Source organism: Engraulis encrasicolus, chromosome 7, assembly GCF_034702125.1.
Source record: "Engraulis encrasicolus isolate BLACKSEA-1 chromosome 7, IST_EnEncr_1.0, whole genome shotgun sequence".
Classification (NCBI taxonomy): Eukaryota; Metazoa; Chordata; class Actinopteri; order Clupeiformes; family Engraulidae; genus Engraulis; species Engraulis encrasicolus.
In genome coordinates, this window is record NC_085863.1 from 42,940,093 (window position 1) to 42,967,350 (window position 27,258).

At 42.4% G+C, this 27,258-nt stretch overlaps 1 protein-coding gene across 1 annotated transcript in view; it reads left to right on the forward strand.

The window, feature by feature from the left end:
* The first annotated feature begins 7,966 nt into the window (after window positions 1–7,966).
* LOC134452940 (beta-1,3-glucosyltransferase-like) overlaps window positions 7,967–27,258 on the forward strand; it is a 38,598-nt gene continuing 19,306 nt past the window's right edge. Inside the window, exons 1-8 of the mRNA XM_063203619.1 lie at window positions 7,967–8,147; window positions 12,312–12,355; window positions 12,837–12,867; window positions 13,761–13,873; window positions 17,571–17,647; window positions 18,868–18,979; window positions 23,642–23,778; window positions 24,397–24,460. Coding sequence (XP_063059689.1) covers window positions 8,084–8,147; window positions 12,312–12,355; window positions 12,837–12,867; window positions 13,761–13,873; window positions 17,571–17,647; window positions 18,868–18,979; window positions 23,642–23,778; window positions 24,397–24,460 — 642 coding nt within the window. The 5' untranslated portion in view covers window positions 7,967–8,083. The remainder of the gene's footprint in view (window positions 8,148–12,311; window positions 12,356–12,836; window positions 12,868–13,760; window positions 13,874–17,570; window positions 17,648–18,867; window positions 18,980–23,641; window positions 23,779–24,396; window positions 24,461–27,258) is intronic.

The window sequence follows — 27,258 nt, forward strand, 5'->3', positions numbered from 1 at the left end:
TGTCATCAGATTTAAGGTCAGATTTGAAGAAAATGCTTATATAATTGGCTGGCAGCTTTTTTAAAACAGGTAGCCTAGCCTCATATTGTCAACGATTTTTAGCATTATGATCAAACTTTCAAGATCCACAGAAAATAAGGTGTGATGTCTTTGTGTAAACCAATACTACCTAAAACTGCTCTGAACTGTCTACTTTCACCTGAAAAAAGAAGTTTGTGTCTACCTATTTCCATTCTTTAGTTACTGGCAGTACAACATGGGATGACGCCTCCAAAAAAACACTGATTTCTGACCCAAAAATAGTACACTTCTATGTCCATATTTTTTTCTTTCAGGACAAAGTGCCTTTTATAGTGTTCATGTTTGGTATACAGCATTTCCATGGGTTTTGAAATATGCTCAATTCAAATCTGTTGTATACCAGGCTCAAAAAACTCCTATAATGCCTCAAAATGAAGGAATCCAATATGGCCACTGTCACCAGAGATATACATATCTTTGATTAAACAAGGTGAACTCTTAAAAACATTATGTAGCTATATGTTTTCTTTTCATACATGGGGAAATTATGTATGTAATCAAATTTAAAATTGTAATCAAAGGTAGTCAGTGTAGTCAGGCAGTTCAGTGTAGTCTGATTCATGTTTACAACCATTGTTTTTCATGCCAATTAACCGACAGGCTAATTTCTATTGAAATGTTTTGTCTATTTCAATTGCTTATGCACAATGAAATGTGTCTACCTCAGCCCACCTCTTCCATTATGACAAAACTATACACAGATAAGCCTGTATGCCTGAATGTACCTTCATCTAATATGAATATCTAGCTTTGGAAAGTTATTGTCTGCTGATTGTATTGCCTTGCTTAGGTTGAATCTTTGAACGGTAGAAAGGTGAAAGGTGGAACAAAAGACAGGTTTATGTCATTGTGAAATATTTACTTTCTTGATAGATAGGCTATTCCCAATCATTATCAAGCTCCTCCTCCTCAGTGATTTGGCCACTATATGTTTAGACACTACATAACAACACCATGCACTACATTGTAATTTTGCTGCAGATGTAGCGAAAGCAATGGAGTTGTTTTGCAGTGATGAGTCCTAGTCATAGAGTCTTTGCTATCTACATCAGAAGCCACACAATGACATATTGTGCCCCCACATTATCAAGCCAATGTACTGAGGCAGGATCACATACTACTCCACCCTGTCCTCCTGTCAGTCACTGAAACGGGATGGATGAAATTGAATGGGGTATTAGTCCCACTACTCCTGTATCTGCCATTCACAAAGCATGAAAAGACATCACAACGTGTGCTTGCCCCAAGGAGTGCCTCATCCCCCTCTGGATCTGCAAGAAGAGGCATGGAGTACATGGAGTCATTCAGTTGCTGCAAATTCACGATTCAAGATTCTTTTTATTCGTAAATTTGTCTTGGGCATACATAGCTGTCGCATTTAAGCAAACAACTCCTTCAAAATCACTGGAGAGGAGGAGAGGTGATTGAGAATAAGTTAACCTAGGGCTCCAAAGGGCTTGGATCATAAGTGGGACAGTCAGAGCACACCCATAACCCTAGTGATGGTCAATATCACGCTGCCTTCCCCTTACTTGCACTTCACCCCCATGGTGTCCCTCACACAACTGTGCTTCTCCCATCCAGTGTGCTCCATTATCTAAGCTTCACATATCACTTGGGGGCCTCACATGGGATTACAACTCACTCATGGGTGTGCCTCCCATGGCCACAAGGCAGCCATCAAAATTCAGGCACTTTGGTCACTCCATCACGTACAGTAGATAACCTCTAATCCTTCGGATTCGCCCTGATCCCAAACCACAATGCCGTAGAGCCAATCAGGATCACTGATTTTTCAGAGATGTGACATAGTCAAAATGTATGGTGGTGAGAAGCTAAATAAGTGAAAAAACAGTTCTTTCAGCAGCAATGACTTGACTTGACTTGACTTGACAATGGCTGCTCCAATGAGTCACTTTTCGAATCTGTGAATAGTTAAAGCGCAGCTCAGACAAATGTGACACAAAATGTGTCATAAGTGCAAGGATTTCTTTAAATAAATCCACTCTTTTGGACCTCTATGCCTATGGCGTAGCTCCAGATGGAAGTTGCTGTGGCCAGCAAAAGGTGGCAGTCTGGTATACAGAGAATAATTTCTGTATCTTTGAATGCAAAGAAAACCAAAGAGATAATTGCGGCCTTCAGGAGGCACACCTACAGGAGGAACAAACTTAGCCCCTCTCTAATCCTCCTGCTGTATCAAGAGAGCTAAAACATTATCTAGGACAGCCTCCAACCCGGTCCTCAGCTCTTTGCCTTGCTGTCCTCTTGGTACAGGTGTGTCAAAGCAAGGACCAAACAACTCAGGGCCATAACCACATTTCACACATACATGCACAGAACGACCATTCATTGGTATCTCTCAATCCAATGATCTCTTTCCATCCATCTGTTGTTCTGCAATAGACTAATTGATACAGCACAACATATTGAACTGAGGTTTGAATTACCGTAATACAGAATGAACACGAGCCATGTAAAATGGTTGTGTTTGCAGAGTGGGCCACCGCTACTGTAATATCTACATTGAGCAAGACAATTGATGCAATAACTTTTGGATACCAATGAGTATGACATGAGTACCAATAATGAGTATGTCCTCTGTGTATATATTCACACACACACACACACACACACACACACACACACACACACACACACACACACACACACACACACACACACACACACACACACACACACACACTACTACACTACACTACTTGCACTACTAATTGTATATTCTGCTGACCTAAACTGTTTTGTGAATTAAATGTGTGATCTGAAGTGTGTTGCTTTCAATCTCATTGAACATGTGCATAGTGACAAACACCATTCTATTCTATTCTATTCTATTCTAGTCTATTCTATTCTACACATCAGCTGGCCACTCAATCCTCCTTTATTCATAGATTGAATGAGCACATCAATGAAATTGGCAAACAGTGATTTCCATTGTAAAGTTGTATAAAAAGAATTATTTAGGCAGACTAGTGTGTGCACTTACTTTAATGGTTGAAAAGATGGGAGCATGGGAGGTGGTTTGAGATGGAAACATTTCATCATGGTATAATGCCTCAATTATTGCCTGAGTGTATATCAAAGCGCCTGTATATGTATGTATGTGTACGTTGGTGTTCCAATAAGAATGTCTTCTCTGCCACACTTGTGTGTGTATGTACTCTCTCAATGTGTGGTCCATCTGACCATTGCCATGTTATGCTTGATTGTTATTTTCATCCAAATCTTAAACCCGAGCACAGCAATGAATTCCCCATGTATGAAAACCTATAGGTGGCATAATATATTTAAGAGTTGACCTTGTTTAATCAAAGACATGTACTGTATATCTCTGGTGACGGCGGCCATATTGGATTCCTTCATTTTGAGGTACTTTGGGATTTTTTGACCCTGGTATACAGCAGATTTGAGTTAAGCATATTTCAAAATCCATGGAAATGCTGTAAACCAAACATGAACACAAAAAATACACTTTATCCTGGAAGTAAAAATATGGACACAGAGAAGTGTAGCATTTTTGGGTCAAAAAACAGTGCTTTTTTTGGTGGTGTCATCCCATGTTCTACTGCCAATAACTAAAGAATGGAAATAGGTAAACTCACACTTCTTTTGTTCAGGTGAAAGTAGACAGTTCAGTGTAGTCTTTGGTAGTATTGGTGTTCACAAAGACATCAGACATCATTTTCTGTTGATCTTGAAAGTTTGATCATAATGTTAAAAATCGTTGACAATATGAGGCTGCCTGTTTTAAAAAAGCTGCCAGCCAATTATATAAGCATTTTCTTCAAATCTGACCTTAAATCTGATGACAGAATGGGGTTCCCCATATATGAAAACATAAAAATAAGTCTTATTTTCATATTCATACCTTGTTTAGTCAAAAAGAAAAGGGATTGCAAGATTTTAACCTGGTGTCGGCGGCCATATTGGATTTTGACAGTTTGAGGCATTTCCGTACATTTTTGCGCCCGGTATACAGCAGATTTGGATTCAGCACCCTTAAATACCCCTAAATCAGTTGTATACCAAAAATTAACATGATTTGCCTTCAGGACCTTAAATAAGCACATTTTCTGAAATTCTGCCTAGACTATGAGTGGTTTTGATCAAATACTCAGTGCTATTATGTGAAATACCATAATCTTTATGGGTTATGGGGATTCCGATCATTTCAACACACTTTGAGTGCAAAATGTATACTAAGCAAACACATTTAGTAGGCCTACATATAGTAGCCTACATTAAGTGCAACACAGTTCCGGGTTAGATTTACTGGAATACTTCAAATAGTCCTGCAAATGGTGCACTTGGAGTGCAATCACACAAAGAATTACAAAGCAAATTCACAAGGAGACAGAGGTAGGCCTGCCAACAGTCAAGAGGGCTTGGCTGGCCATGTACCTTTGTTCATATGTCTGGCCTATACACTAATGTCAAACATGGCACACAAAGAAACTGCTAAAACTAATGATCAGTGAACAGCAGCAATCACACATGTGACACGTGACTGGGTTTTTTCCCCCTTTCAGTGTTAATGTCAACAACTGCCCTGAGTGATGCTGCGTTTTGACTGAAGAGAGGCCGGTTTCAGCACGTTTTGGAACAATTGAAAAGCAAGTCAAACATGGCACACAAAGATAAAACTAATGATCAATGACCAGCAGCACTCGCACATGTGTCACAAGTGGTTGTTTTATTTCTTGATCTTTTCAGTCTGATGTCAACTCACCTGAGTGAGTGATGTTGCTTTTTTGACTGTAGAAAGGACGTTTTTTGCACATGGGAATAACTGCCATGGAATCATGACCAGGAAACACGGCACAAAAACATACAAACGGCTTCTGAATATTAGTGAACAGTACAGGATAAATGGGCCTATACAATAAAACTTTGGCTCTATAATGCATGCATGAAGTGTCTGTTATGCATATTATATGATTTCTTATTCTGTTATCTAAACCGATTTTGTATAGGCCTACACCGTGTAAATAGGTAGCCTATACCAGTGATTTTCAAAGTGGGGGCTGGGGAATCCCTGGGGGGCCACGAAGGGGTGTTAGGAGGGCCGCATGTTGGCAGGGAAAGTATAGCAGAGCAAAATTAGTAATTGAATGAATTGAATAACTAGTGTACACCAAAATAAACCAAACATAAGCTAAACAATTTTCCCATTAGTTAAGAATTGCATTATAACAATCTATTGCATGTCTGAACATTACTAAGCTAAATTATCGATATTATTTTATATAGGGTCTATCCCTGTGCAGCACTGACTCACAGACCTTACCTATGGTTGTGAAAGGGGGGTGCCGTGTAAGGGGGGCCATGGCTGGAATCTACCGGTAAATGGGGGCCTTGTCATGGTTAAGATTGGGAACACCTGACCTATACAGTACTGAGAAAATAACTTATTTTAGAAACAAATGCATGTAAACATGTCTCCATCCCCAAAACACACACACACACACACACGCACGCACACACACACACACACACACACACACACACACACACACACACACACACACACACACACACACACACACACACACACACACATATAGAGAGAGAGAGAGAGAGAGAGAAATAGAGAGAGAAATAGAGAGAGACATAAGGTTTATTGGTTTGGAACAAACTGACTGACAAATCCAGAATACCCCTTCACTGGCCATGTTAAAACAACACAAGCACACGCACCTATGCACGCACACGCATTCACACAAAAACACACATACGCACACACACATTCCTACACAGATACCATCTTAAGTGTCCTTTTGAAAGATGCTATATAAAACAAAATCATTATTATTATTATTATTATTATTATTATTATTATTGCACAATGGCAATATGGAAAAACAAACCCTGCTTTTATTCCTGAAACAGGTGAAGAGAGCAACTGGAAGGCTGAATAGTCAATGAGGTTATAAAATTAGTTGTTGAAGATTTTAATGCAGTAGCCTGAGTGCAATTCCGTAATTGCTCTGCTGTTTACGAAACATTATATCAGATAGATTTCCTTTGATAAAATCACAGCATGCAATTTCCTTTTTACACAAGTGAGCCTGGTGTTTTTTAGTAGGGTTCCAGAAAGATGCATTAGCTGTTCACAACTGTTCCTGTTAACACTGTTCCAAATCTACTAACCCCAACTCCGATGAAGTTGGGACGTTTGGTTAACAGTGAATAAAATCAAAATGCTATCATTTTCAAAACACTCAATCTATTCATTAGATGGAGAATAGTGAAAAGACAACATATTAAGTGTTAAAACCGAGAAAAAATATTGTTTTGGGGGACATATGTACTCATCTCTAATTTGAGAAATCCAACACGTCTCAAAAGAGTTGGGACGGGGACAATAAATGGCAGCAAATGTCGAGGAAGACTAAAAACAAAACAAAAGACAACACTTAACAGTTAAATACATTAACCGATGAGATGATTTTATATAAAAAACAGTGTTAATTCCTATCTTGGACATGATTTCACCAGCTTAAATGGTGGGTGTATTCCTTGTCATGTTTTGCAATGTTTTCCTTTCTGTAGTGCTTATAGTGTGACAGGTCTTGACCAAAAACCCACCATTTTATCACCTGCTGGTCCTTATGATGGAGCCAAACTGTTAAAACATAGTAGAGAATGCAATTTGACCTTACTATGTGGCAGTAATCGAAGATCTCCCTTCAAAATATAATGCATGAGTGGCTTTTCATGCTGTTTAAAACCCATTTATACCATTCAGCACTGTATTTAACTCTACAGTTGAGTGAGAACATCTTAACCAATGCACTACTGCACCCGCATGCCATCATGGAGGCTGACTTTTGAAGCTAGCACTAACACAAGTTGGATGGTCCATTTTCACTGTAGCACAGGATGTGCAATGCTCTATTATTGTCAAAAAGAATGGACTTCTACAACTTCTGCTGACTTCTGTAAGCAAAGGACAGTTTCCCATGTCTTCTGGGTCTATTTCAAGTGAGCTCAGGTGCTTAGGAGAATGTTAAACCCCTGTGTCATTTTCATGCATTAAGCATTCTTAATATGGTCAATTTTCAATAGCTCTAGCACTCCAGGAATTAGAGTGAGACTACAGCCAATATATATTTCATGATGTCATGAACCTATACAATGATTTTATTAACAAAAATATGTCTTATATACACTCAATCGTGGTAAATCAAAGGGAATTCAAAAATGTATGTAATAACTATGGTAATTATTCCCTTTGCATCTTTAATTCTGAGTGACTCAGCCTCTCTGTGATGATCTTATACCTGGACACCTATATTGTCCGTCAGTACAATTCATTTTGAAATGTTATTCTTTGTTGTTTTATCTTATTTGGATGTTTACTAAATTTCACTGATCCCCGTCCCAACTCTTTTGAGACGTGTTGGATTTATCAAATTAGAAATGAGTACATATGTCCCCCAAAACAATATTTTTTCTCGGTTTTAACACTTAATATGTTGTCTTTTCACTATTCTCCATCTAATGAATAGATTGAATGTTTTGAAAATGATAGCATTTTGATTTTATTCACTGTTTACCAAACGTCCCAACTTCATCGGAGTTGGGGTTTGTAGGCCTACTCCATGGATAGCCTACAAGCAAACCACATTTGTAAGTTAGCCTACATACACTAAGAATGAAGACATGGTGATTACATTTTGAATATCTACATTACGCAGCACTTAGCCTAACACACTTAAGACTCCTAACATGAAACAAAAGAAAGTGATATAAAGAACAGGGCCCCCAGGTCATATGGTTTATGGTCGGTCTCATTCCTTCATGCCTGGTCCCATGTTGAACAGCCAGTAGGTCTAATATCGGCCACTAGAGTGCGCAATACAAAATAGAAAGAAATTCATCGTCATAACCATTCTTTCTGGCGCCCCATTAAATAAATCATCAGAGGATATCGAGTGGCAGCGCAAACTCTGAATCACACAGACCAACACCTTGCGTTATGACATCTGACTGCTGTTGCACACCGTTTACAAATATATGCTCGTGCTTTCTTCTCTTGCTCGGTAAGTAATACTATGTTGCATCGCCATGTCTTAATTACGTCATGCCGATGTAGTTTCAGGAAGCAATTGGTTATCAAGAAAGATACAATTTAGCGCTTCCATTCTTTCAAAGTAGAACTGCTGCATGCCGCGGGACTGTAAAAATATTTGGCGGAAGCTTGCAAGAACTTCACTGAACAATTCCGAATGTCACGCCCTGGACATTAAGTTACCGCTCCACGGTGTTGCCAACAGAACCTAGCTGTACAAATTCAGCCCAACTGGCAGAGGCACAAAGAATTTTGCCCAGTTGAAGATGCCTGTTGGTTCAGAATTAGGCTACTACTTAGAAACTGCACATTTAGAACTGTTTTGAAACCCTGCATCCTGCAAAATGGTCTGCTGTTTGTTGTTAGCAGATGATCAACGTCTGTGGTCTTTTTGAATGGGCAAATAATAAATATCAGGTCGGTGTAGTGATTGTAGAGAAAAACAGACACGGGCATGCATGAATTATACTCAGCGAATAAGCGGAGCAGTCTGGACTAACAGCCGTGCGCCCCCCTGGCAATATACTAATCACTCTTATTCATTTCAAGTTGTAGCCTACCTCTGATAAGATTCAGCTGAAAGTTAACATAATTGTCTCATATGTGTTTTCTTCGCATGTACTGATGTTTAACCAGTTGTTCTAACATGGTTCTGTGATGAACATGTGCTTGCGTTGAATTTCAAATCAATGAAGAATTCGGCAGCCAACACAGTTGCATGTCTTGCTTCGTGCCCAAATGTGGCTATAATCTTTTCTTCGGTGTCGAGTCAAACCACACAAATAAGATTTACTTATTGCAAAAAGGCTGTCTGCCAAATTATGTCTCTTTCTCAGATCCAGCAATAGTAAATTATTTAAACAAATCATTATCTTACTGTAATAATCACATTCTATCTCAATGCACCCAATTTACATGGTCTAGTGCAGTGAACAATACTTTTCCCCAGTAGTGTCAGCCAAGGAATTCACATTGCATGAAATATGTCGGAAGACATCTGGTGTAGCCTATGGCTGTGTTGTGATCAAACAAGCCACATAAGAGCAAGCTGACAGGAGCCACTATTACACTATGGGAAACACGCCCTTACTGACATGCAGCACTGGCTTGACTGCCTGTCGCATCAAGCTTGAACAGTAAGGCTCTTGGTCTGTCAACCCTCCATAATGAGGCAGTAAGTTCTCATAGGTGGCATGGACAACTCACATCTTTCAAATGCCCCTGTTACGGCACAGAGCCACAACCAAGGATTCTTTTAACCGTCTACAATACAACTAACCACTTAGTAAAATGTATAGTCTTCCTTTTCCATCATTGCCTGCATTTTCAGGCAAGGAAAGAGCTCAGAGTGAAAGGAGGTGATCCTGACTGATTTGAGAATGAAAATCTATTGGGTTTGGAGTAGCCTATTGACTGAAGGGCCAGATGTTACATGCAGCTGTACTACGTCAATAATAAAATGTAATGTACAATGGCATACAAGGTGTTGGTTCATTTCATGTCTGCACATTGTAATGAAATGTATTTCGATGAAACAATAGGCTTGGTTAACCTCATACCCACAACACCGCTGTGTTGGGGTCATTTTGAGAGTGTTGGTTGAGAGTATCACTTTTCATTTAAACATTGTTTTTTTGTGACGTCTCTGCGGGCCAGATGAAAGGGCTCAGCGGGCCACACATGTGTAACCTGTCTGGCAAAAGCTGAGAGGAATCCGTTTCCGAGGAGGGTGGGAGATGGTCTGATCTTACTCTGCCATTTAAATTCATTGAAATTCCGAATTCAAATTAAAACCCATATTGTGCTTACTTAGCATGACGGTTATGATATAGTGTCGCAAAAGCATACAAATAGCAAAACAAAAGTGTGAATAGTGTTACCTTAACCAATCAGTAACAGACTTCGTGGGTGAGTTCTGCGTCACCACTCTCAACCGTTTGCTGACTGACTAAACAGTGAGCGAACCGAGCTAGGAGGGTTTCGCCAGACTATGTGCAGAACCAAAATCTTTGGGTGGAAGTACATGCGATGGCATCTCCAGGCTAACACGTGTGTCCACCGGGCCTGAGTTTCCCCACCTCTGGTTTGCAATATATGGTCACACAGGCAGTATAGAATATGGGGAGTGTCAATAGGATTGATAAGAATGATAGTGCTCATGTGTCTGCTGTTGGATTATAAATATATTTTCAGATGTGCGCATGTCAAAGGGGAATTTTTATGTCACTGCACTCTGCGGCTCTGGGCCGAGAGTTTGCCATCCGTGGCACCAAAAGCACACATTATCCTCTTACGCTAGTCAAGTGTGGCCGCTCTAGATGGTGTCACTGAGGTCTTATGGCCCATCTCAGAGGGGTTTTCCTCTCATGGTACCAGTAATTGGCACGGTCTTGTGTTGTTTCTGATCGTCCAACTGGGGCAGCCAGTCATGCGCTGTCCACTATGGAGACGGTTCACCCAACTCCTCGATCAGGGGTTAAGGTTACAGAGTTAATGGGGTATGCCATTATTTTGGGGTTTAATACCGTTAAAATCGTTGGCTGGGGAAGTAGTGGTTATCGACAGAATATGTGGAGGGAATGACAAAGGGTCCATCTCATTTTCTAACCTCCTGTCCTTGCCTTGTGCTTGTGGCCTCGTCATGTGAGGCAAGGTTTTATTCAATATTTCACGAAAGTGAGACAAGCAGTCCTGGGTAAGCGGTTAGGGCGTCAGCCTGGTAGGACAAAGGTTGCTGGTTGGACTCCCGAAGCACACGGTTGGTGGGGGCAGTAATTAACCAGTGCTCTCCCCCATCCTCCTCCATGACTGAGGTATCCTGAGCATGGTAGCATCCCGCCGCACTGCTCCCTTTTGGGCACCATTGCCCCTTTGCACGGGTGAGGAATAAATACAATTTCATTGTGTGTAGTGTTCACTTGGGTGCTGTGGAGTGCTGTGCCACAATGACAATGGGGGTGCATTCCAATATGCGACCTTGCGTCCTCCACTTGTGCTTGTGGCCTCGTCCCGCCTCCTGACCACTCCTTCATGGAGAAACAAATAAGTTTCCCTGCTGTCAGCCTAGCCAAAACAATTTTTGGGGGACTATTCTTCATTCACCATCCAGTTTGCAAATGAGAAAATGACTTTATAATTGAGCTTTTGCAAGATATTGAAATATAATGCTGTTGTCTGTGATGTCATCATGACATACTACTTCCTGGTGCGAGGCCACAAGCACAAGTGGAGGACGCAAGGTCGCATATTGGAATGCACCCTGGGAGTTGAAGTCTCCTAGTTGGGCTTTCACTTCAACTTCAAAAGCACAATTCCAAGATCATCTTTTCAATTGCAATCGGAATGTGAATGCTGAATGGGGAAAGTTGTTGTGTCTAAGGTTGACCGCAGGAAAACTTAGTTGTTTTCTTCATGGAGGCGCAGACGTCAGCAAACAAGGGAGGCCACAAGCACAAGGCGAGGAGGCGAGGTTAGATAATGAGCTGAGCCGTACCCCACCTCTCCTCCCTCTTCTCCAGTAACCCCCTGCCTCCTGCTCACCCTCATGTTGTCCAGTGACCCCCCCCCCGCACACTGCTACCTGGGCACTACATGATGGCCTCCTGCTAATTGGTCAGTGACATTTAGGGTGGTCCAACCACAGCGAATGCCACTATTGTATGGATTACATGATTTTTGTTTGTTTTTAGTGGACTATCTCAGAAGCGTATTCATTGCAGCACAGTAATTACTAATTACTAATTGATTTATGGGCATTGGCTGTGGTTGTACCGCCTGACGTCTGAGCCCAAAAAAATGTCATTGACCCTAACACGTAATGCATTATGGGTCAATTGCAGATGTAGAGAAAACTATTCTGTGTGCGACATGGTGTGTTGTGGAATAGAGTAGATAAGAAAACACTCTCTTGCTTCTTCCCTTTACTAAAACATTAGTGTTCAGCAGAGAGACTATACTCTTAGAATCTCCAGTGTTCAGGTTACACATGCTCATTTTGTACTCCTCTACCCATCCTCTGTGTGCACGCACTAAAAGACAGCAGCAACAAGGCTACTTTCCAGAGTTTGAGTTCGCCTATGATTGTATGATGGACAACAATACCAGAGAGTTTATGTTTAACTTCTTTTCTTGACAGGACTACTCTGCTGCACAGGCAGTCTAAGGGAAGGCACAAAATCGGTAAGGCTTACTTGAAAATAGTACAAGCATTTTTTTTGTAACTCTTATTTTATTTTTGAATGCAAGCAAAAAAAACAGTATGAAATAATTCAATGCTACAATCCCAACGCTGGCCCACCACTCTCTACCCAACCCAGAACAGCACATGACCGGTCATCCACACACCGGATATTAGACATTGTTAGAAAATTGCCACACCACAAAGAGTTGAAATAAAAAAAAACAGCAAAATAGACAGACAAACAAGCAATCTTTAGTGATCACTGCATACACGCAGACATGTAAGCTACTACTGTACAGTATATGGATCTATGCCTGTGCCTTAACCACACTATTCACAGGAAGTCAGGAGGACATGTAGTATGAATTTAGGAGAGAAAAAAAGATGGTACAAGCAAATAGGCTTTGTGTGTGAAAGTCTGATATGAATTGAAGTGGCTTTTCCTGACATTTGTTCATTTCTTCCCAAATTTCTTGTCAGGATAAAGAGCGTACTCCGGGAAGCCAGACAGGTGAGTGGTTCCGGACATGTGTGACACATGTCACATGTCACATGACAAACATGCAATTACAAACAATGACATGAGGAACACGTTTCACAATGTTTTCCTCAAGTCAACATGCTGTCAAAAGCCCACCCACTTAGAGAGAAAAAAAGAGGAAAAGATAACACCTGCCCCCAACTAGGGTTGCAAAGAGGCGGAATTTTCTCACAAAGTTTCCGGAAATTTTCCATGGGAAGTTTCACACAGGAATTTTGGACATTTTCAAATGGAATGCTTTGTGGGGGTTAATGGGAATTAACTCATTCAGTATGTTCCTACATAACTTACGTTTATCATATCTCAAACTCAAATCTTAAATTTTGGAACACATTCGTTGAGGGATTACCAGTTGACAACCTAATGATCCCTGCATACGTTTTTGCGAATGAACATTTAATGAAACATTTAATGCTGTTTTAGGAATGATACTTTTGGTATTTCGTTGGAGTCAAATGGAGACTGTGGGCTGTTGTGAAAGTAACCTAAAATACTCAAATCCGTATTGTATTGTGAAAATGATCATAACCATTCTGATTCATTGCAAACTGTCTAAAAACAGTAAAATAGCAAACTACTCTTAAGCTCGCCTTATTGATCCCTCACTCCCCTGTTTTTGTTACCTACTTTCTTGCTTGCTCCTGGTGTTCACCCTGCCACACCTCCATGAAACACATCTTAAGTGGATAGATAGCAGGTCTTGACTAATCACCTTTTTATCAACCCCACCACTTCCTCTCAATACTCAAAACAATCTTCTTCTACCTGCTAAGTTGACTTTGTAACGTGACCTGAATGGATGAGGGTGTCTTGACGGGCGTGTTTTTTTGTTTCGTTTTGTCCCCCTCCACCTCCACCTCCAGTTGAGTTGAAGCAGGTGGTGTTTGTCATCCAGAGCCAGAGGAACGTACGCCACTCCCAGTGGGCCCAGACGCGGCGGAAAGACCTACTGCAGCAGGCCACCAGCCTTCAGCAGGTAAAGGGGGCGGCAGAGTGTAGGCCTGTAGACACACACAAACAGTTGATTATTATGGCTAAAGAGTATACATGGGTTCACGGTGTTTGTAAACACGATGTTGTGAGGAGGGGCAAGACACTGGCAGCCAACCACGTGATATGAGCTAATTTTTTGACCGACAGGGGTCCAACAATCTGACGTTGAGTTGTGCGCAGCTAGGTTCGCGCAGCCAGGGGAAAACAAAAATGTAGAACTCATGTACTCATGTATAGAGGAAAGTGCACAGCGCCAAGTGGAGCCAGCAGGTAGTTCATGTCAGTATGGCAGTATGTCCATGGCTGGATTAAGATGGCCTGGGGCCCCTAGGCAATAGGTAGCTGTGGGGCCCCCGTAAAGCAAATGTATATAGACAATGTCATCATTTCGTGCTAGGAATTAAAGATAACATGTCTACCAACTCTACTCAACATAAAAGATGAATTTTTCAATATTGCATCTCGTCATAATTCTGCATTTTTTCACTTTTGACCAATTAGGGCCCCCCTGGCAGGTGGGGGCCCCTAGGTTGCAGCCATATCAAGCCTGTGCATTAATCCAACCCAGAGGATGTCCACCAACCATATCTGGGCACAGCTGCCCTCCTCTTTCATTTGTGCACCTTTTGCTAAAGATCTCTTACCCTATTAGATGAGGGCAAAGAAATCAATACCATTCCAAAGATCTTTTTTTATTGATTCACCTTGGCTAGTAGGCTGTTAGTGTCCAGCAAGGTGAAGGCTAATGAGGACAAGGTTGTTTATGTCACTGTGATTCATTTCTATGGAAGCAAAGATGGTAGAAATAGGATACCCAGATACAGTATTTTACATTACCTTACATTACATTACACTTAATTGACGCTTTTATCCAAAACCACTTACAGTTTACAAGCTATTGATTACAGTCCCTGGAGCAATGTGCCGCCTTATTCAAGGGAACTTCAGCCATGGATGGAGGTGTAGGGAGACGTAAGGGCAGGATTTGAACCGTCTGATCTTAACCCCTTAGCGCACTACTATGGCTCTCTGTAATGTCATAGCAATGTTGTTATGATGCAGTTAAGCATTTTCAGCAAGTGAATAGGGTCGCCGGCGACCCCTGCTGCAGTAAGAGGCTACGACCACCTCCCTAACCATTTGACCACGACTGCCCCAGTATGTGTAGGGAAAGGAGGAATCACTTCTGGGCTGTGTGTAGCTGTGTGTCATTAACCGAAGCTAATTGATGTTTCTATGCGGCGTTGTTGGGGGGGGTAGGACGAATTGTCCATACCAGCCCCCCTACCATGCTTCTCCCTTTCAGCTGTCAATCTTATTACTCTTTCCCCCAATTAGACACGAGCAAACAGCTCAATACAGTCCAATCTTTTTTTCCATCGATCGTTCTAGAGCTGCTCTCTCCTGCCTGTACTATCTCCTCAATTGTTTGACTTCAGTAACATGATTCGCTTGCACTATCCATGTCCATATCAGAATGCTAAATACACAATGCCAATTTCTTAGCCTGGTTATTGACAGACCATATCACATGTGAAATATAGTCTGTGAACCGTCTATTCATTTTCTCGTAGGGTAGGTCGGTCTAAACAATTTAAAATTCTATCTACAGCTTGTTGGAAAACTGGTTTTGCATCTAGTATCGACATGATAGATCTGTAAACCGATTACAAGCTTTAGTTTCTCTGATAAAACTTCTTTGTTCTCCCTCCTCATTCTCTGTTTGGGTACCCAAACTCGAGCCAAGATTTTAGTGAGGGTCTTTCCATGCCTTTCCATGTCTTTCAGATAGGAATGATCGTGCAAAGCAGCATGTTATTCCCCAGGCTACCTAACCCTAACCAAATTAAATGGAACTACCTGAAAACAGGTAGTTCAGCAAGGTGTTGCATACATCCCGAAAGATTTCCCCCCATCTCTCTGTTACATTAATAGGTATAGGACTTTTTGTGCAAACTGCAAAGCCTCTCTCCATGTTGCACAGGAAGACACAACGAGATGTACTGTAACCTTTACGTGGAGACAGAAGGGGAGACTCTCTACTGCTTGGCACCATCACACAGCAAGAGATGGCTCAGTGTGACATTATAATAGACCTTTTCCGCGTGTACATGTTAACCTTGTGCCACTGCCATTTGCGACGGAGATAGCCACGCCACAACGCGAAGGCGGCGTGGTGAATAGCACATGGTAGGGGTGCTCACCTCCATTACCAGTACAGTTGGCGAGAAAAAGATAATGACTGCCCTTACTCACCTCTCATCTAGCTGTTTCTGGTATTTGGCACGACCAATTATATCTGTTGGAGACTGTGTGTGTCCGCGTGTGCATGCATGCATGCATGTGTGTGTTTCTATGTGTGTGTTTGTGTTTGCAAGTGTGTACGCCATGTTGACCTGATAACATGACCTGCTCTTTTGAAGTTTCCACAACAGCTGTTGTCAGGTTTCCGTCTAGTGACGCAGCATCGTGTGTTTTTGTTGTTATTGTAATTATGCCTACTTACTGTCTAGACACCTGGCCCAAGCTTACGTCATTCGTCCTTCTCGGCTTTGTACGTATGCATGGTTCACGTTTTGGTTTACAGTTACACCATCAAACATCAAGGCAGACTGATGCATGCAAGGGTGGTTAAGTTATTGGCCTCATACATTATGCATGCAGTGAAATGAACTGGCCTATGCAAGACGTTTGTTGAAGAGAGTGGGGTGTTTGGGGAGGGGAGGGGGGAAGTGCTGAGTAAAAAAGATTCTTCTTAGTCTTTCTGACTTTGCCTTAAGACAGCATGGTCTCCTTCCAGACTTAAGTTTCTTTTTTATTTATATATTATACAAAGTATATTTACTGTTTTTTGCCTTTTTACGGTAAACAAAAGGCTAATCTGTGAGCGCAAAATTGTCTTTATCGTTTGAAACGAAACTGCATTGATACGTTGCCAATGTGTGCTATAAGCCATTGTGCAGTGGAAGACATTGTAATGCGTTTTTGTCCGTCTGCCAGTCTGTTAAAGACCATTATGCTGACTTCACTTGAGGTGTCTGTTGAAAAACGCTTATCATCACTAAGCTAAAACTGTGATGAATAGTATCATAGTTCAAAGGTTTTTTGAAAACGTAGGCCCATCTAATGAATTTGAAACAGTTATTAAGTGGAAAGGTTCAAAGACGTGCCATAAAATATCGTCTTCAAATGTAAAAATGTGCAACTGAAACTTTCTTGAGTCGTTTCTGTCTAGTCTTTTAACCTGATTCATAGACTTCACAGGGCACAAGTCAATTGTGTTTTGAAGTCTAAATTTGTGAAACACCCTGTATGCCATTTGCAGTATTGATGAGCAGAAAACATTTTCAATCACCGACCAAGTGAAGATTTTGGCTTAATTGCTAAATGCAGAGCGATGGAAAGGTTGAATTGTGTAACTGTAATAAAGAGCTGTGTTCTCCTCAGTACGTTGGTGGAAAGCTAATGTCTTATCATATCCTCTGTTAACTTCAAAAGAGACATAGTAAAAAAAAGTGTAGCTGTCCAACGTGTTATGAGCCCTGTGTTCTCCTAAACGGTAGGCAAGGCTAACAGTATCACCAAAAGCCTGATTTTCAAAGCACAATGTGCCCATATGCTCAGATGCCCATATGCCCGCATGATAATGTGAACATGTGTTGTTTGCTTCTGTCTGGCAGGATCCTCCTGTTGTGTTGCTACTGCACGAGCTCTCTGACTACGATGGAAACTGGAGCATTCTGCCTGCCTTACCTTAGTGAGTCTTTTACACCAGTGTTTCCCAAACTTTTTCTTTTTTGGGGGGCCATATTTTAAAAGTCACCAACTAAACCAAATCAATGGACAGCATTTGTGAAACACAAAATCAAAGTGTATTTGATCATTATTGGACGCTAAATAGGAGGGTATTTGTTGATGACTGAGTAATCATCTGAACAGTCAGTGTTACTCAAAAGTTGCTACCACCATCCGCCTTACATACACACTTGCTCTCTCTCAAACACAAACACACACACTCACCCACACACACACACCTATTAGCTATGATGAGAATAGATACAGGAAGCTAGGATGGCTGCGAATTTGAGGAACCTGACCCATCTGGGGGGGTGGGGGGTGGGTGTCCTGACCCACTGATTGGGAAACAATGCCTTAGAGCAGTGGTCTCCAATTATTTTTCTCCAAGGGCCAAATTATGTAGACCAAGTGAGGATGGAGGCCAAACCAACACCCCAACCCAATGAGACACAATATAGATGTTTGGACAGAGAACAGATTTTCAATGTTCCGTTTTCCCTTCTTGTCAATGTCTGTTATGAGACTGTTAGCATAAGATCTAACTCTCTCTGAATGCTTTTGGGAGATATGACCCACGGAAGTTTTAGTGATCGAAGATAACACACACTGATGTATAATTTGTTCTGACCTCATGGTGGGCCAAATGTTTGCCATGCCCGGGCCGGATTTCATGCCCGCGGGGCTTTGTTTGGAGACCAGGGCCTTAGAGGGTCTTAAGTTACGAGTTACGGGGTTTTACGAGGTCATGTTGGAACTCCTCCAGAATGGAATGTCAAAATACAGCAGGCCGCATTAGTCTCCGCCTCACTTCCTCCTGGCTTCAGATCCAATTTGGATTAACACCCGGAGATGTTGCTCACATAATTGGGCTGGATTTTTTTTTTAATTTAATCTTTATTCTTCGAGGACAGAGACCCACTGAAATTAAAACCCCTTTTTTCAAAGGTGTCCTGGCCAAGAACCTGAGTGTTGAACAAAAAATAAAATTCCTGAAATAGGTCACTTATTGTGAGTAGTCTACTACATATCACAGCTGCTGTATCCTTAAAACAAAGATTTGTGTGTGTGTGTGTGTGTGTTGTGTGTGTGTTGTGTGTCTGTGTTGTGTGCGCGTGCGTGTGTACCGTGTGTGTGTGTGTGCCTGTGCCTTACATTCCTACTTTTTTCATCCTCCTCTAGTTTCTCTACTACGTATGGGAAGAGCTGCTCCTGGATTTTTTTCATTGAGGAGGTGACAGTGGTGAACGCCACAAAGCTGCTGCGGGTGCTGGCGCGGTTTGATGCTGGTAAGGTGAGGTATGCTCCCTCCCAGGCAGGCACTATAGGCACTCCCTTCACCTCTCATTTACTCCAGTCAGCAGAGACCAATGGAGCGTCACTGTTATTGTTACAGTACATTACTGAGGCTTTCCTGCATAAAGTAAAACAAATGAATGGAGATCTCCACTACCACCCCCGCCTCCCCCTCCCCCATCACTGAGGAGAATTCTCTACCCTTAGGTTATATTCTATGTCTCTTTACCTGGCTTTGCCATGCAGTGATTCTCAACCTTTTTTGAATAAATGCCCCCCCGGACTTCATTTTAAGCCTCCAAACACCCTTTTGACCTTATCATAGGCCTGCCCAATGCCCCCCACCCTAAAAAATTAAAGACGAATGCTCCCCAAAGACGACTAAGTTCCACCCTCTCTTAGCTACATATATCCTTCTCTATATCCTATTCCTACATCCTTCTCAACACCCCCCTGTAGAACTCCTGTTCAGATACGCTACTCTAATGTGATACACCAGACCAGCACGTAATTGTGATCTGTTAGGATTTCATGGAACTGCTTTCACTTTTGCTGGAAAGGATTCATTCGGTAATGATGTATCCCCCTGTGAGTACACAGGAAGGAAGAGTGTTAACAAGCGAGGACACGCAGTATGTTGCTCACCGTCCAGTTTTTATCAGAGCTGCACGGCCCATTTATCAGGTCCAGCATCAGCTCGCGTGCCATCCGCTGGCAGTGCCTGCTGACCTCTGCTGTTCTTAGCTCAGCTTTGCTGCCCAGTGTCACAGCATCTGGAGCAGAATAATTCACTGTGATACAAACACAGATACTGTAGATGAGAGAGAGAGAGAGACAGACAGACAGACAAAACAGAGAAGCAGATGGAGAGAGGGGGGAGGTAGAGGAAGGGAGAGGTAGAGGAAGGGAGAGGGAAAGAGGGCTTTAACTTTCCTTTATATATTTATATAAAAAAGATTCACACCGTTACATCAGCTACACATGTCACATCACACATTGAATAAATCACTATCCCCCCAACAGTGACATACAGACAATCACAGACAGAGAGAGAGAGAGAGAGAGAGAGAGAGAGAGAGAGAGAGAGACAGAGAGAGAGAGACATAGTTCATCTGGTACAGCGGAGCTGGAGTTTTATCTTCCATCAAGATCAAAATGTTCTCTCCTCTTCATCTGTGCGTCATTTCTACAGAGCTCAGCAATGTGGGGTGGTCTCCCGTACGCACTCCCGAGTCCCCACAGGTCACCCAGAGTGCTTTGCTGGAGAACAGAGCTCCACAGAGAATACAGATAACACTGATATATCTCCCTGTACTGAGCATCACTGGATATTAAAACCAGTGGGTGTAAATTAAATGAAGGGGATGTGTCAATTGCATAGGGACTGTTGGACAGCCCCGAATGCATTACATACCAAGCTGAGATACTGAGACGGGGAGATGTGACCTGCAATGAATGCAAAGTCAGGGGAAAAAGATTGTACGGTAACTTTCAAAAGAGAAAAGATGTACGTATATATTTCAACCAAGAACTTCGGATGCCCTTTGCAACAGCAACCTGATGTGCATTGGTAATTTTTTGGCCTATACTCTTTCTCTAGGACATCCTCTCTTTCTCACACTCCTCTTTGTTCGGCATTCATTGCACAGTATGCATAGCCTGGCGATCCAGTCTGCGAGTCTCTTCAAGACTTTGGTGGTCTTGCTAAATGAAGTTGTCCACCCATTTCTTGCCTGGTTAATATTGCATTGCATTGCACTTAGCTGACGCTTTCATTTATTCAAAGCGACTTACAGTTATTATTATTTGTCAGGGTATTGGTTACAGTCCCTGGAGCAATGTGGGGTTAAGTGCCTTGCTCAAGGGCACTTCAGCCATGGATGGAGATGTAGAGAGAGGTCAGGGGGATTCGAACCTGCCACCCCTGAATTGAAAGACCAACTCCTTAACCACTAGGCCACAGCTGCCCTAACACCAGCCGATCTCACAAGTGAGATATTCTGGAGGCTACCCATGCAGTTTCTCGTAGAGATGGTGTGGTTTACATTTATTGGCCATTACAAATATTATCATTTGGCATATATTATGTAGCCCATAGCCAATCGTGTCAGTTGTTGTATCTCTAAAAACAAACCGCTGTAATCGCCTTTCCATCCCTCCTCGCTCTCTCAAGATTTGGAACCCTCGCTGAGGGATAGAATCCATGCTGTCTTTCAGATCGGAACAATCGTGCAAAGCAGCATGGGATTTTCCAGGATATCCCATTTCTCCACGGGAGATGCAAAGAGTGTGCCTGTACACGTTCATGAAATGCCTCTGTATGGCCCTGCCGTGGCCAAACGGTAGGGCACTTGTCTACCATACGGCTGACCCAGGTTCGATATTCGGCCCGGGTCCTTTGCTGGCCCTTCCCCGTCTCTCTCTCCCCACTCGATTCCTGTCAACACCTTCACTGTCCTATCATAAAGTAAAAAAAAATTGACCCAAAAAATAAAAAGAAATGCCTCTGTATGCTAATGACTGACGTTACAATCGATCAGGCCACCCATTTCTTGACTCATCTGTTCACTGAATTGGTGCATCATCATTGCCTTAACCCGTTTTGCCAGGGAGGCACATCTGTGTGTTTTACGTTTAAATCCAGATGCCACATCTATGTGTATTTAGTGTTAAGACCGGGAGTGATGTTCATGGTTTTTAACAATGTCAATTTAATTTCATTGTTAAAAGCCCATGACTAAAGTTGTCATCTGATTGGTTGAAATACACATTGGGACCATAAAAGGGATGTGGAGGGTCATGTGACTAATAAAAGGTTTAGTGGTTGATCTAAATACATACATGGACATGTACGCACACAAAACATGAAGGTTGATTTGACTGTGCTGTTCTTCTCTTATCTCTTCTCTCTCTAATGTTACCAGTTATCAACCATGGCTGACATAGGTGAAGGAAGAGATATTGATGACGTTGATTCAGGTAGAAATCAGGATGAAACTGAGATAGATGATCCCATAGATATTGGATTCAAGCAGTGTTTCAAAATGAAAAGGAAGAGTTACCAGACTTTGTTGCTCTCCAAGATTAATGGACGAGAGTGAACTTTCAACCTTGTGCAAAGATGGTGTGTAAATGAAAGCTTTTTATTTCATGTCTGTACCTGCTACAGAGCTGAGGAATTAAGGTTATGAAATCGTTAACAATTCTGTTCAATTTTTCTTAAAAGCCTCAGGTTTTAGGAGCCTGTATACAAAAACAGGCCTTTTTTAGCAGGCTTTTCCAGGTCTTAATAGGTTGAACATGCCCCATTGAGCCATTGGAAATGCTTGTAATTTATTGGTTCCCTATCTCCTATTGCCATACTACCTTGAGAAAGCTAAACTTTGTGTAGTATCACAGGTAGTATAGGCAGGTCCAGGCTACACGGCATGTAAGAGTAGGTACGTGTGTGGAATTTTGCATACTCAAGGCTGTGTGAATTGGGTGCAAATCAATGCATTCGTTTAAATGTCTTCAGCTCATCAGCACACTCATTCAAGAGAAAGTCTGCAGTTTTCTTGCCAGGTACACTAGCACTCTCATTTTTCACAGAGGGTCCATTGAAACGGTCCTCATAGGAAGAAATATAGCCTCACCAGTCAGAAAACAGGGAGTGTTTGTGAATGATCACGTCAAACTGTGTGCTTCATCTGAACTTTAGTGTGTAGGTAGTGTCATAGCCTGGATTATTGCATGATCAGGAGCAGGTCAAAGCCTGCACATCCATATATACATACCATTCTTTTTATTCCATTTTTTATTTTATTTTTATTTTTATTTACTTTTGCTTCAACAAGGAATGCACAATTTCGTTGTGCTTGTCACAATGACAAATATAAGATATTGTATATATTGTATTGCACATCCAAAACGTCTGACCTGTGAACAGGACAACCATATTACAATATGAAACATGAAACACGTCCGCTTCAACAAGGATTTTCCTGCTCCCGTTCTACGTTTATGTAATGCTTTGGATGGAAACCCTCCTTCACCTGAAATGTTACATAAAAAAATTGTGGGAGCGGGAATTTGAAGTGGCCCCTCGAATGAAAAAGGTTCCCCACCCCTGTTTTATACAGAGGGTCTAGCTCTTGTTGCACTGACAAGCATTAAGACATATCTTTTCTTCCTAGAGGTAAGGATGCTTTAAAAGTTTCAGTTGGTAGTAACTGGTCCCCCAATGTTTTGTCAGACCACATAATAAAAAGTGAAAAAAATCCGTTTCAACCAGGATTTTTCCCCAAGGGTCGTCAAAGTCCTCTGAGGGCCTCACTATGAACACAAACCAGGATTTTCCCCTGCACTTCAGGCCTATAGTGAAGGCAGTCAGCTTTAAATTTGTATTGCAAATGCAATTTCTAAGATTCCTTTACAAGATATTTTACATTTCATGTGAAGGTGCATAACATTGAAATAAAGTCAGGGGCCGGATAAAACGGCCTCAAGGGACATAGGTTCCCCACCCCTGGAACACAAAGCCAGACAGCCACAGAACCTTCAGACAACAGTCATGGACTCAATGTTCTGGACATTTCTAACTATCTGATGCTTATGTGATTACGATCTAAACTGCAATCTGAACTACAACCCTACATACCGTTCTCCCTTTCATGTTTAGGAATGGTTCCTTGGCAGCCCTCTCCATGACGACGAGTCAACAATCATCCACCACTACGCTTTCTTTGAAGACCCCTCCTCTTTCAAGTACCCGGACTTCACCGCTGGCTGGGGCTTAAGCTGCACGTTGCTATACAGGTTAGCGTGGGGAGTCCAATGGGTCTGTTGTCCTCGCCCTGGGAAGTAGAGGTGCCAGAATGAGGAGTCCACTACATCAGTGTCTCTTAAGTGGTGGGTCGTGACCCAAAAGTGGGTCGCGGAAGTGTCCTGGGTGGGCCGCGGAGCTGTGGTGTAAAAATGTGTTAATTCACCCTATTATTGTCAGTCACAAAATTTAAACAGGATGCGGGAGGCTATTCAATAGATTACTGTGATCATGAAGAGAGAGTGAAACATTTTAAACTTATGTCAGCATACGAGACAAATACTGATGCACATCAAACGGCATCAATTATTTGAAAATTCCGACGGCGTAACAAAATTTTGGGTCACATAATGACCATGGAAAATTGTGGGTCCCAAGACTCTTCCAGGTGAGAACCATTGCGCTACATCGTATGTCTTGAGGTGGGATGGGGGTGGCTTTCAGGGATATTGTCTTGGTTATGGTTGTCAGAGCAGGGGGTTCCTCTGGGAGTTGTGGCAGATTTTGTGAATGCCATTGAGATGTGAGGGAAAATGGTAGGTGGGTGGGGTCTGCTTTTTGTTCTGTTCTCTGTCTCTGAAATGCTTTTTATCCCATTTTGCTGCTCTTAGGCTTGCAGAGCGGGTGAACACAGAGTCGCTCAAGTCAGACTTCACCATTGACCTTAAACATGAGGTACGTGGGTCACAAGTAACTCCCTTTATTGCCGTTTTACCATGCATCTCCAACAGTCTTCAGGCTGTGGCCCAGGATATGCTTGCTGCAGGATGCGCAAGCGCATGCGCGTGCACAGTTTGTGCACAAATGCGTTGCCATGTGTGTTCTCTGTAACTTTTGCGCGCGGTACGACACCTGACATGAGGTATGCAGACGCGTGCATAGTGTACAGTGAAATATTGACACAACCGCAAGTGCTGATCTTCCGAGCTTCTACGTTAAGGTTGCGGTAGAGTCAAACAATGGTGGAAAACTGCTGGAAATGAGAGTCCAATTGGCTATCTGCCCACTACATAATACCTACCTAATGCGTAGCGCTCTTATAGCTCTTTTTTAGTACTTTGTGCAATAGTTGGAATTCGGTTGCAGGCGTAAGTTAATCACGCAGCAAGCATATCCCGGGCCTGGCATATTTGATAAAAGTATGACAATGTAGGTCTAGACGTTGGTTTAATTTGACCTTTGGTTGAATTTGAACTCCTTTTGCTCGAGGCGAACAGGCAGAAGGAGGAGAATATAGATCAGAAACTTTCAGAAACTAGCTACAAAATACCAAACTTCTAACCTCTAACCATGCGCCCTGAGTTTTACTGTTCCTTTCTCACATCAGGCAGCAGGTGTGTGTGTGTGTGTGTGTGTGTGTGTGTGTGTGTGTGTGTGTGTGTGTGTGTGTGTGTGTGTGTGTGTGTGTGTGTGTGTGTGTGTGTGTGTGTGTGTGTGTGTGTGTGTGTGTGTGTGTGTGTGTGTGTGTGTGTGTGTGTGTGTGTGTGTGAGAGAGAGAGAGAGAGAACGCACCGCTATCAACATGTTTAAGCAAGCATGGAGCTTGTTATGCTTGGAGAATATTAATTTCAAAGGGCAAAGTGCTCTTTTAAAAACCTCTTGAAATTAAATTGCGTACTTCTTGTTATTGGGAAATAAAGCATTTTTTCTAATCAGTCTGCCTAATGTAATCAACTTGCACCTCAATGTAGAAAGAAACAAATTACATTTAATTTTAAGAAACACACAATCAGAACACCAGCAACATTCAGTCTCATGCTCGTAAAATCAGATCCTGTTTCGTAGCTGCAGGCCTAGTCTAAGGTCTGGAAAACCTACTTATTCACCCTCCATTGGTTCTATTCAACCCTCATCCATCTTTTCCCCTTGCATTCTGCCAACCCCGGTCTGTATGGTATCCCTGGAGCTCGAGATGAGTTACTTTTTGCCAACATGCCTGCTTACAGCACAAATAAAATTCGTAGTTTCCCACAGCAGAACATCATCGCTACTGGGAATAAGCCCGAGCTGTTGCAGTTCCATCTACTCCGTGGCCTTGGGAGAGACTAAAGATATCCCGCATCGCATGCATGCATGAGATCATTGCCGATGCACTGTAGGGAAAGCTGGCTAGCTTGTCTGTGTCCTTGAACGGAGGAAAATAGACCTCGGCAATATGACAAAAATGTAATCAATGTTCGATTGATTAAATGTCTAGCCCAAGACGTACACCTCTCATGACGTACAGTATAGTATTATGCTAGTCAGTGAGTGGAGAGATTTTCTGTCTTTCTTTGCCATGTCCTGTACACTTTATATGTCTGCAGGACTGGACTGTGGGGAGGAATAGGGCCTTGGCACTTTTGGCTGAAAGGGGCCCGTCATAATTAGCGGTGCAGAACCGGTGGGCCTCTGACCCTTGTGGACCCCTATTTTCAGAAATGTAAAAAAATGTATATTTTTATTTTACGTTTCTGAAAATAGGGGCCCATGAGGGTGCTGCGCCCACCAGGAAATGCCCGCAATGCAGATGGCCAGTCCAGCCCTGTATGACTGTGATCCAAATGTGTGCTGAATGTGTGCACATCCCTTGGCACTGCATGGATTGTGGCTTCGAATCTGCCTTAGGCCCTCTGTGGCACTGATTAATATTGACAGTCATCGGGACTTGGAGCCTCTTGGATTAGTCCCTACAGGCCAGTCGTTCTCTTTTTTGAACGAACATCCCCTTGACCTCATCGTAAGCCTCCTAACTCTCCCATGACCTTATCATAAGCCTCCCAACGCCCCCCTAGTATTAAGAAATGAAATGGAATACCCCCCCCCCCTTTGCTGCTGAACACCCCCCTTATTTCAGCTGTCTCCTTCTCAACGCCCCCCAAGGGCTCCCGTTGAGAAACACTACTATAGGCCAACAGTATGGGCTATGCTTACTGTTTCTGGGTCTGTCGTCTCCTACATGGTCAGGAAAAAAGTGTTAAAAGCAGGGTAGTTCTTTTCACTGTAGATGTCAGTGACAAAAAACATTTAGGAACACATAACTGTCTCTCGCTCTTCATCCATCGACACAGTTCATCACAACCAAATCAATTATTAAAACGAAGCCACTGGATTCTGTTACAAATCAGATATAATGATGTGGCCTGGGTTCTGGTGTGCCATGGGATGGGTGGGGGGCAATATTTGATGATCAGCTGCCACAAGCAGAGAGTAGGTTATTTAAGGAAAGTTCCTGTCTGAAACCAAAACAATGTCAGTCGCCAAGTCTCCTTTCGCATCAGCTAACCGTGTGAGACTGTGGCCCCCATGGGGTTGTGGCTGTGACATGGCGACAATCAAAGGGACCAGTGAAGCAGGGAATGTTAACACAGATGTCAGCAGTTCAATTACACAAACACAAGCCATGTTGACCTGACATCTGAGGTAGAGTTGGATGAAAGGTAGAGAGATGTGCGTGACGGGATGTTGTGTAGTCTTCGCATTATTATGGCTAT